This window comes from Bos javanicus, chromosome 3 (genome assembly GCF_032452875.1).
Source record: "Bos javanicus breed banteng chromosome 3, ARS-OSU_banteng_1.0, whole genome shotgun sequence".
Classification (NCBI taxonomy): Eukaryota; Metazoa; Chordata; class Mammalia; order Artiodactyla; family Bovidae; genus Bos; species Bos javanicus.
The window spans coordinates 80906369-80918424 of record NC_083870.1 but is presented as its reverse complement, the minus strand read 5'-3'; the positions used below and the strand labels follow the sequence as shown (position 1 = coordinate 80918424).

The window sequence follows — 12056 nt, the reverse complement described above, 5'->3', positions numbered from 1 at the left end:
TTACATTCCCACTGGCAGTGTAAGAGGGTTCCCTTTTCTCCACATCCTCTCCAGCACTTATTGTTCGTGGATTTTTTGCTAATAGCTGTTCTGACTGGTGTGAATTGATAACCTCATTGTAGTTTTGATTTACATGTCCCTGATAATTAGTGATGTTGAGCAGCTTTTCATCTATGTGTCTTCTTTGGAGAGGTGTCAGTTGAGGTCTTCTGCCTGTTTTTGACTGGGTTGTTTTTCTGATACTGAGCTGCATGGGGTGTTTGTGTCTTTTGGAGACTAGTCCTTTGTTGCTTCATTTGCAAATATTTTCTCTCATCCTGAGGATTGTCTTTTCATCTTGTTCATGATTTCCTTTGCTGTGCAAGAGCTTTTAAGTTTAATTAGGTCCCTTTTGTTTATTTTTGTTTTTATTTTCATTGCTTTAGGAGGTGGATCAAATATTTTCTTTCAAAGAAGTGAGCTATGTATTAGGTTGGTATAAAGAGTAATTTTTGAGCACTTTCAATATATTGGTTTATGTTTAGATTGTAAAATAATCTCAGAAAAGAATGCTGTATTGGAGTTGATCAAGATGATATGTAGAAACAAATATGCATTTAAATATTCAAAGTCTGCTTTTTGCTAGACGTTGGAGACCTTTTTACGAACAAGGTCAGATGCATGGTATTTGCTCTTTACTAAGCCTGCAATCTAAGGAAGATTCAGGTATATAAGCAGTTAAAATACAGATGATGGGTGCTGTGAGTGTTGTGATGGGAAAAGTAAAAAATGCTGTGGGGGCACAGAAGAAGGATATCTACTCCACACTTGAGAGAGTCAGAAAGGCTTCTTAGAGAAATTCATTAAAGTTGAAACCCAGGGGGAGAGAAATAAACTAGGGGAAAGGAGCTAAAGAGAGGGGTGAGGAATATCCATAGCAATACGCAGAGTTTGAGAAGGGTAGTGATTCAATTTAAGGCTAGCACATGAAGCAGGACCAGATGATTGAAAGCTATTTAAGAGAATTTGAATTTTATTTTAAAGAAAATGAGAGTCTATTGAAATATTTAAACAAGAGAGTGATGCATTCAGACGTCTGCTGCTGCTAAGTCGCTTCAGTTGTGTCCGACTCTATGCGACCCCATAGATAGCAGCCCACCAGGCTCCCCCGTCCCTGGGATTCTCCAGGCAAGAACACTGGAGTGGGCTGCCATTTCCTTCTCCAATGCATGAAAGTGAAAAGTGAAAGTGAAGTCGCTCAGTCATGTCCGACTCCTAGCGACCCCATGGACTGCAGCCTTCCTCCATCCATGGGATTTTCCAGGCAAGAGTACCAGAGTGGGGTGCCATCGCCTTCTCCATTCAGACATCTAGCTGTCAAAAAGTAAAATTGTTGCTTTTATCTCCCAAACGTTGTTCTTAACCCTGATCTCTGCTCTAAGGTTAGGAGGTTAGTGATATAGTAAGCGTTAGAAATGTGATGGAAATGAACAGTTCATAGATTTTATTTTTGTATCACTGATACTTAAGATTTAGAATAATTCAGTGTGTTTGGTCTAAAGTATGTCAAATTGTGTTTGAATCCCAGATTGATTATATATTGTCTGTACAAGTTCCTTCTTAGGCCTTAGTAACCTTGGCTATAAACTCCATAATAATATCCAACTTAAAAATCCAGACCAAGGGGTTGTTATGGTTAAACAAGATTATTTCAGTAAAAAGCCTGGGATAAAGTAAATATTCAGTAAATTATTATTATTATTATACTGCTAATAAAAAATTGAAAGTTTACTAATCTTTTTAGGCCATGTCAAAATGTTCCTCTGGCAAAAACTTGGTATTCAAATGAACTTTCCAGCAAAACAGCTGCATTGAAAGCTGTTAAAAATTTAGCTGAGTTAAATTGACACCACATTTACTCAGTCAAGGTGACTTTCCTGGTGGCTTAGACAGTAAAGTGTCTGCCTACAGTACTGGAGACCTGGGTTCAATCCCTGGGTCAGGAAGATCTCCTGGAGAAGGAAATGGCAATCCACTCCAGTATTCTTGCCTGGAAAATCCCATGGATGGAAGAGCCTGGTAGGCTACAGTCCATGGGGTCGCAAAGAGTCAGACACAACTGAGCAACTTCACTTTCTTTCACAGTTTACTCACCCAATATCATGAAACGTATATGGCCTTGTGTTGGGCCAAAAAAAAGTATTATCAGGTGTGTAACATTCAAAGGACCGTGAACTTCCTGATGTTCAAGCTGGTTTTAGAAAAGGCAGAGGAACCAGAGATCAAATTGCCAACATCTGCTGGATCATGGAAAAAGCAAGAGAGTTCCAGAAAAACATCTAGTTCTGCTTTATTGACTATGCCAAAGCCTTTGACTGTGCGGATCACAATAAACTTTGGAGAATTCTGAAAGAGATGGGAATACCAGACCACCTGACCTGCCTCTTGAGAAATTTGTATGCAGGTCAGGAAGCAACAGTTAGAACTGGACATGGAACAACAGACTGGTTCCAAATAGGAAAAGGAGTACGTCAAGGCTGTATATTGTCACCCTGCTTATTTAACTTCTATGCAGAGTACATCATGAGAAACGCTGGACTGGAAGAAACACAAGCTGGAATCAAGATTGCCCAGAGAAATATCAATAACCTCAGATATGCAGATGACACCACCCTTATGGCAGAAAGTGAAGAGGAACTAAAAAGCCTCTTGATGAAAGTTAAAGAGGAGAATGAAAAAGTTGGCTTAAAACTCAGCATTCAGAAAATGAAGATCATGGCATCCAGTCCTTTCACTTCATGGGAAATAGATGGGGAAACAGTGGAAACAGTGTCAGACTTTGTTTTCTTGGGCTCCAAAATCACTGCAGATGGTGACTGCAGCCATGAAATTAAAAGACGCTTACTTCTTGGAAGGAAAGTTATGTCCAACCTAGATAGCATATTCAAAAGCAAAGATATCACTTTGCCAACAAAGGTCTGTCTAGTCAAGGCTATGGTTTTTCCTGTGGTCATGTATGGATGTGAGAGTTGGACTGTGAATAAAGCTGAGCACCGAAGAATTGATGCTTTTGAACTGTGGTGTTGGAGAAGACTCTTGAGAGTCCCTTGGACTGCAAGGAGATCCAACCAGTCCATTCTGAAGGAGATCAGCCCTGGCATTTCTTTGCAGGGAATGATGCTGAAGCTGAAACTCTAGTACTTTGGCCACGTCATGAGAATAGTTGACTCATTGGAAAAGACTCTGATGCTGGGAGGGATTGGGGGCAGGAGGAGAAGGGGACGACAGAGGATGAGATGGCTGGATGGCATCACTGACTCGATGGACGTGAGTCTGAGTGAACTCCAGGAGTTGGTGATGGACAGGGAGGCCTGGCATGCTGCAGTTCATGGGGTCACGAAGAGTCGGACACGACTGAGTGACTGAACTGAACATCCAAAGGTAGTTCTAAGCAAGCAATGGCATACATAGGTGTGGCTCCTCGGAGAGACATCTGAGGTGGAAATAAAATTTGGTGACCCCTGGCATGAAGATAGGATTTAAGTCATTGCAATAGATATAGAAAAAACTACTGATAACATTTAATATCCATTCATAATAAAAACTCATAGCAAATAGGAATAGAAGATTCCCAAACTTAAAGAATATCTCCAGAAACCAAAAAGAATCATATTCAATGGTAAAATATTTAAAAATTTCCCTATGAGATTAACGGCAATACCAGAATCACTTTATGGCTGGAATAATGTAGCTAACTCTAACGGACTAAAAACTAAGTGAATAAAGCATTTTACAACTTTTGGGAAACAGTAAATTATATATAATATTTATATTAATTTGTATTTATATACATACATGAGCAAATATGCCAGCAAAATGTAGTATGCCAGCAAATTTGGAAAGCTCAGCAGTGGCCACAGGACTAGAAAAGGTGTTTTCATTCCAATCCCAAAGAAAGACAATTCCAAAGAATGTTAAAACTACTGCACAATTTTACTCATCTCACATGCTGGCAAAGTAATGCTCAAAATTCTCCAAGCCAGGCTTCAACAGTACATGAACCATGAACTTCCAGATGTTCAAGAATTTAGAAAAGGCAAAGGAACCAGAGATCAAATTGCCAGATGTTCAAGGATTTAGAAAAGGCAGAGGAACCAGAGATCAAATTGCCAACATCCGTTGGATCATCGAAAAAGCAAGAGAGTTCCAGAAAAACATCTACTTTTGCTTTATTGACTATGCTGAAGCCTTGGACTGTGTGGATCACAACAAACTGTGGAAAATTCTTCAAGAGATGGGAATACCAGACCACCTTACCTGCCTCCTGAGAAACCTATATGCAGATCAAGAAGCAACAGTTAGAACTGGACATGGAACAAAATACTGGTTCCAAATTGGGAAAGGAATAAGTCAAAGCTGAATATTGTCACCCTGCTTATTTAATTTATATGCAGAGTACATCATACAAAATGCTGGGCTGGATGAAGCACAAGTTGGAATCAAGATTGCCCAGAGAATTATCAATAACCTCAGATATGCAGGTGACACCACCCTTATGGCAGAAAGTGAAGAACTAAAAAGCCTCTTGATGAAAGTGAAAGAGGAGAGTGAAAAAGTTGGCTTAAAACTCAGCATTCAAAAAACTAAGATCATGGCATCTGGTCCCATCACTTCATAGCAAATAGATGGGGAAATAATGGAAACAGTGAGAGACTTTATTTTCTTGGGCTCCAAAATCACTGCAGATGGTGACTGCAGCCATGAAATTAAAAGACGCTTGCTCCTTGGAAGAAAAGCTATGAGCAACCTAGACAACATATTTAAAAGCAGAGACATTACTTTGTGGACAGAGGTCTGTCTAGTCAAAGCTGCGGTTTTTCCAGTAGTCATGTGTGGATGTGAAAGTTGAAGAAAGCTGAGTACCTAAGAATTGATGCTTTTGAACTGTGGTGTTGGAGAAGACTCTTGAGAGTCCCTTGGACAGCAAGGAGATCCAACCAGTCCATCCTAAAGAAAATCAGTCCTGAGTATTCATTGGAAGGACTGATACTGAAACTGAAACTCCAATACTTTGGCCTGCTGATGCGAAGAACTGACTCATTGAAAAAGACTCTGATGCTGGGAAAGATTGAAGGCAGGAGGAGAAGGGGACGACAGAGAATAAAATGGTTGGATGGCATCACCAACTTGATGGACATGAGTTTGAGCAAGCTCTGGTAGTTGGTGATGAACAGGGAAGCCTGGGGTGCTGCAGTCCATGGTGATGCAGAGTTGGACCTGACTGAGCAACTGAACTGATCTGACATACATAGACAAGTTGATTGGTTGATTGAGGGGGCGGCCTAATCTAAAATCCGGTGAGGCATACCAACAGGTTAGAAACTCAGGCAGGTGTTGATGCTACAGTCTTATTTATTTGGCTGCATTGGATCTTCCTTGTGGTGTATGGGCTTCTGTCTAATTTGGCCCAGGATCTAGAGTGTGTGGGCTCAGTAGTTGCAGCACATGAGCTTAATTGCACCATGGCCTGTGCAGTCTTAGTTCCCTAACCAAGGATAGAACCTATAGCCCCTGGGTTGGAAGATGGATTCTTAACCTCTGGTCCACCTTGGGAGCCCTGATGCTACAATCTTAAGGCAGGATTTCTTCTTCAGAATACCCGTTTTTCTCTTCAGGTCTTCAGTTGATTAGACGGGGCCCACCCATATTATTAAAGGGGATCTCCTTCACTTTAGAGTAAGCTGATTGTAGATATTAACCATATCTATAAAATACCTTTACAGCAACACCTAGATTATTGAGTTTAATAACTAGATTCTTTAGCCAAGTTCACATATAAAACTAACCATCACAATGCCCTGCCTTATTAATCAAGGGAGTGCAAATCAAGAGCACAAGGAAGTATGACTTTATATCCACTAAATTGACAAAATTTAAGTATCTTCTAAGACCAAGCATTGTAAGGACTCTCATATATTGATGGGAATGTAAACTGTAATAGTCATTCTGATAGAGAAGTTGGCACTTTCTTATAAAGATGTATATATAGGACGTTCATGCCTTCAGAAATTTTTGCCCATGAACACCAGGAGATATGTAAAGTTTACAAGAAGGTGATAGTAATTGTAAATACATATATGTAAAAGTAGCAAAACAACAGCAGCCTGGAAACAAATCAAGTATTCATTGATAGAAAAGTGGATCAGTAAATCATACTGAAGTCACAGAATGGAATAAATATTCCATAGTATAAATAGTCACAGAATATTCAGTAGTGAATAAATGCGCAGTAGCCATGTGGATCGTGAGTGAATTTTAAAAACATAATATTGAGTATAAAACACAAGGCACAGAAGATTAAAATAGCATAATACCATTTTTATTAAAGCTCAGAAACAAACCAACAGAATATATTGTTAGGGAATACAGACCTGTGTGAGGACTCTAGCTATGGGGGATGGGTCAGTGAAGGAAGACATAGTGGGATAGAACAGTGTTAAGTGTGCTGTTGAACTCCTGGGTGCTTATTTCATTATAATGCCTCATATTATATGTTACAGATAATCCTTTTGTATTATCAAATCATTTTACATTTTATAAGAACATAAATAAAAATATTGGGTTGACCAAAAAGTTCATTTGGGTCCCATCTTACAGAAAAACACAGATGAACTTTTTGGCCATCCCAATATTTTTTTCATTCCAAAAAAAAAGTGAAATTTTAAAGAAGAGTGTTTTAATATATGAAAAGTTGTTTTTATAGTCTTTCTCTCTCTCTCTCTCTCTCTCTATATATATATATATATATATATATATAGCTGATTTAAAGTCTATGAAGGGCTTAGAAGACAATGTGATTCAGATTTAAAACTAAGGCTGGCTTTCAATCAAGAAGAGGTCCAGATGAGCTGAAACAATGGTTGTTTAACTTTTGGGGGTTTATTGTTTGACTGCTTTGAGCTGAAAGTTATTGAACCTCTTCCCAGAAAACACTTCATATGTGGAAAACTTTTCAGTTCCAGGGAGTGATGGTGAGTCTGGTCTGGAAATAGATTACTAAAGCTATCTAACAGTTACCAGTTTTAATGAGCTCATCCTACTGTAAGAAATGTATAGCAGATATTGCTAGTCAGAGGACAAAGAGTCTTCATCAAATGTGCAACTTCATTCCTTAAAGTTAGTTTGTAAATTCATAGAAGTATCCTAAAGCTACATTAGAAGAGGGAGACGTGATCTTAGTACTTTCAGTTTTGTGTGATGTGTATCAGAGTCGGATTTTGGCAAATGGTTCAGGACTCTCTTTCAGGTTTTAAGTTTTTAATTTGGCCAACTTGCCAAGGCTCAAATTGAGGAGTGACCTACTTTTTCCTGGGTCAGAGCAACCAGGGCATGGGGAAAAATAATTCTTTTTTTCTTTGCAGGAAGTTTTGTAAACTTTCTGAGTTGGCGAAGTTTGTATTCCACATCTGATACATGGGAAAGCTGTGCTTAGAAATATGGGTACTTTAAAAATAAAATTTTCAACTTGCAAAAATGCATCCTTGAAAACTTAAGATCTCTCTCAGGTGGTTCTCTCAGCTAAATGAGTAATATAACATGTCATTGTTTTTGGATACTTGATAAAGTGAAGAGCGGTATCATGTTTTCTTTGGCATTTGACAGCTGTTAACTAGTGAAATGAGAGATTAGAGTTTGTGCAACTGAAAGCATACACTTGATGCCTTCAAACAAAACTGTGTCACCTTCTATATAAAGTATTCAATGAGCCTGTTAGCAAGATGTGTAGGGTATGCTATTGAGAGAGTTACGTTTTCTTAGTGAGTTTCTTATGCTGTTTTCTAAGTCCAATAAGATGTTGATGCTTACAAGATCAAAACTTATCATAGTTATATATAAACTATATATTGATCGTATTACCATATAATTCATCAAACAGTATTTTACACAATTGGTAAGTATATATATTTTAAAATATTGACTAATAAAGAATACTAAATTATCAACTTTACCTTTCTTATCTTTCTTATATAAAAGATGATTGTCTTTTTTTCACCCAGCTTGTTTTATACTATGCCTGTTAGGTCAGTTTCCCCACCCCCTTGCATTGGGTTGAAAGACAAAGTGTTTCTCAATTTGAAACTACCCTCTTATTTATTTTTCATTTCCAGTTGATCCCTTATTAAGGCACTAGAGCTATTGGTCTTTTAACTATCTGTGGCAGTGTACTATTTTTAGATAATCCTAGAAGGAATAAGTCAGTATAGCATAGCGGTTAAGAGTACAGTTCCCTGGAACCTAACCAGTTGGTGAATCTACACTCAGAAATTGACTAAGTGTAAGACTTTGGCAAGTTGCTTGAATTTTCTCTCTTCTGTGGTTTCCTGTGTTTTTAATAAAAGGGTGACTTCAATGCTCTGGTACCTAGTAAAAACTGAGTGAGTGTTAAGTATAAAAATAGCAGTAATAAGAATTATTATTCTTGAATTAATTATTGATAGGTTACAGACTTAACACCCTAGCACTTATGTCTGTCTAGTGTATTTGTTTGTAGTTCAGAACAGGTTGGCTGTACCACTCTCTATCTGGGTCCAAACGTCCAGTAATGTGATAGTTCAATTCCTTTAAAAAGTAATAGTGATATCTGTTGTATATTATGAGTAAACTTTTCAGGGCCTAATATCAAATGAATGGCAAATTATATTTACTTTAATGTTTATGTGAGTGCTTAGTATATTCAAAGCAATATGGGTAATATACAGATAAAATATAGTTCCTGTACTCAAGTAGTATCAATTTAATAGAAGGTATTAGAGAAATTGGGCTTCCCTGGTGGCTCAGAGGTTAAAGCATCTGCCTGCAGGAGACCTGGGTTCGATCCCTGGGTTGGGAAGATCCCCTGGAGAAGGAAATGGCAACCCACTCCAGTATTCTGGTCTGGAAAATCCCATGGACAGAGGAGCCTGGTGGGCTACAGGCCAGGGGGTCGCAAAGAGTCAGACACGACTGAGCAACTTCATCTGATTAGAGAAATAGACAAAATATAGTGTATTTTCCCAGGTGGATGGAAGTTATGATATCAGAATTTAAGAATTCAGAATGGACGAGTAATACAAGCTGAACAAACCAGAAAACCAGTTTAAACATCTTGGGGAACTGAGGGGAAAGAAATTGGGCTGCATACTATAACTTGAGGGTTATTGCTTCATTTCCAGGGATCTCTAAGTTAGGTTTTATTTTATGTTTATTTATTCTTTATATTGGTATTACCATCTACAGATATGTGTGTGCTTAGTCACTCAGTTGTGTCTGACTCTGTGACCCCATGGACTGTAGCCCACTAGGGGGATTCTCCAGGCAAGAATACTGAAGTGGTTTGTCATGCCCTCCTCCAGGGGATCTTCTCAACCCAGTGATTGAACCCAGGTCTCTCACATTGCAGGTGGATACTTTACCATCTGAGCTACTCGGGAAACCCAAGAATACTGGAGTGTGGAGCCTATCCCTTCTCCAGGGGACCTTCCTGACTCAAAGTTCCCCTTTGAGTCCCCTTTGATTTGAACCAGGGTCTCCTGCATTGCAGGCAGATTCCTGAGCTACCAAGGAAGCCCTCTACAAGTGTAATACTCGTTAAAAACTCAGTTTGTAGTACCCAAATAGAAATGTTTAACATTTCTGTAAGAGAGGCATAAAGTATGACCAATGTTAGCATAGAGGTGATGTACTGTGGGAAAGAATTAGAAAAAAAATCTTCATAGAAAAATATTTGAGCTGGGATTTCAAAGGATGCATGTGATTCCAGGTGAATTTGGGATCTGTAGTAGTTGTTTGCCCCATGGAAGTTCAAGGTGTCAGCATAAATTCAGAATGAAGATTGTACATGGTATACTCTTGAGAGAGGAGGTGTTCATCTGAGCAGGAATGTGGGCATATGTAGGAGTATGTTGGGAGATACATTTGAAGAGGTAAGTTGGTGCCAGGTCTGGTGGGCCTTGAATGCCTTTATTTAAATGAGGGATAGAGAACCACAGAAGACTTTTACGTGGGGAATGGTGATGGTAGTGGTGGTAGGCTAATACAGGTGGATTATCCACCAACTGCACTCGTGTGTTCATTGAGTTCATGTTTTGTCTCTTTCAGGAAGTTCATGATTTATTACAAGACTATGAATTAAAATACTGTTATGTGGACAGAAATAAGCGAACAGGTAAGAATTCTGTTCTAAGCACCTGATTTTATTTTAATTCTGCATGTTGCCATTATAGAGCAAAAAAGCTAAGTGTCTTTTTATTCTTAAACTAATCTCTGAATTTCTTAAACATTAAATCATATACATGTTACATAATTTATTTTCTGAAGGTAATATAATTATTCTAAATTTTAGTCACATAAATTAATGCAGCTTTAGGGAGTTCATTCTACCATATGGACACTGGTGCTGGCAAGAACCACTTTAGAATCCTCCATCTAGGTTATTAGTGTCTGACCTGGCCCTGCTCACCAACCTTTCTGGACCACTGCTGGGATGCATCAGGCCAAGGAACTAACAGGGTAGGAACACAGCCTCCCTAATCAATAGGCAGGTTGCCTTAAGCCCCCTTGAGCCACCCTGGTGTCAGCCATCCTGACGCCAGGCCCTGTCCACCAGAGCAACCAGGACCCAGTTCTACATACCAGTAGCCCTGGGACCCCTGGGGCCCTGCAGCCAGCCACCAGTGGGAAGGACCCCCTTGGGCTCTGGCTCTGCCCACCGGTGGGCTGGCTGTAGCCTCTCAACCAGCCTTATTCACCAGTGGGCAGACACCAGCCCCAAGCCCACCGCAGCCCCATAGCCTGCCATGGCAGGACCTAGCCCATCACCAGCAGTCTAGCATCAGCTCTGAGACACCTTGGACCCCTCAACCAGGTTCCCTAGAATCCAGCCCCACCTACCAGGAAGTCAATACAAGCTTTAGGACACCTAGGACTCCAGAGCCAATTGTATTGGGAACCAGCCCCACACACCGATGGACTAAAACCAGCTCAAGGATACTCAGGGCCCTTCAATTGAAGATCCTGGGACATGACTCCATCCACCAGTGAGCCATCACTAGCTCTGGGACCCCTTGGGCCCTGTAGCCAGAGACCCCAGGACACAACTCTGTCTACCAGTTGGCCAGCACAAACCCCAGAACCCAGCTTTACCTACTGGTGGGCCAGCACCAGTCCTGGGAGTCTCTGGATCCCAATCCTGTCCACCAGCAGGCAGGCCTACATCAGCCTCAGGGCCACATCACTGCAGCCTGCCCTGTCAGAATTTAACCAATACACAACAGGATGATATCAGCCCCAGGACCCCTCACACCCTGGCTCTGCCCACCACCAGGCCAATATCAGTTCTGGGACACCTTGTGCCCCTTAGCATGCAGGATCCAGCACCATCCACCAGTGGGTTGACACCAGATTTGGAACTCCCAGGGCACTGCAGCTGAAAAACCTGGTTGGGGGAGAGGGTGATGCCTATCTTTGTCTGCCGATGAGCTGGCACCAGCCCTGGGACACCCTGGGTCCCAGCTCCGCCCATCAGCAGGCCAACACCAGCTCTTGGACTACTTACCCAGTTGCCCAAGAATCCAGGCAGTGGAACAGCACCAGCTTTTGGACACCCCAGAACCTACAGCCAGCCATGTCAGGAAGCAGCCCCTCCACCAGCAGTCCAAAACTAAATCAGGAACCCTGGTCCTGCAACCACCTCTTTCCCAGAACTCATCTTTGCCCATGAGAGAGCCAGCACTGGCTCCTCAGCTTGTGACATGGTCCCACCAACCATCGTCAGCAGCTTCTTCACAATGCAGGGCCTGGCAACCGGCTGGACCAGGTAGCCACACCTACCAGACTTCTGCAGTGGTCAGCCTGCCACAACAGAAGGTTGCATGCAGCTCACATAGGGGGCACCCCTAGGGCGTATAGCTCTGGCGGCCAGACAGGAGTGCACTGTCAGTACACATAGGACGTCTCCTACAAAAGGCCACTCCTCCCAAGTCAGGGTGTAACCACCCTACCAGATATGTAGGGAAAAAAACAGCAAATTAGACAAAATG

At 41.0% G+C, this 12056-nt stretch overlaps 1 protein-coding gene across 2 annotated transcripts in view; it reads left to right on the top strand.

Moving 5' to 3' along the window:
• RAVER2 (ribonucleoprotein, PTB binding 2) overlaps positions 1–12056 on the top strand; it is a 137350-nt gene that overhangs the window by 19238 nt on the left and 106056 nt on the right. For both annotated transcript variants that reach the window (XM_061411726.1, XM_061411725.1), the window contains exon 2: positions 10117–10183. In XM_061411726.1, coding sequence (XP_061267710.1) covers positions 10117–10183 — 67 coding nt within the window. The remainder of the gene's footprint in view (positions 1–10116; positions 10184–12056) is intronic.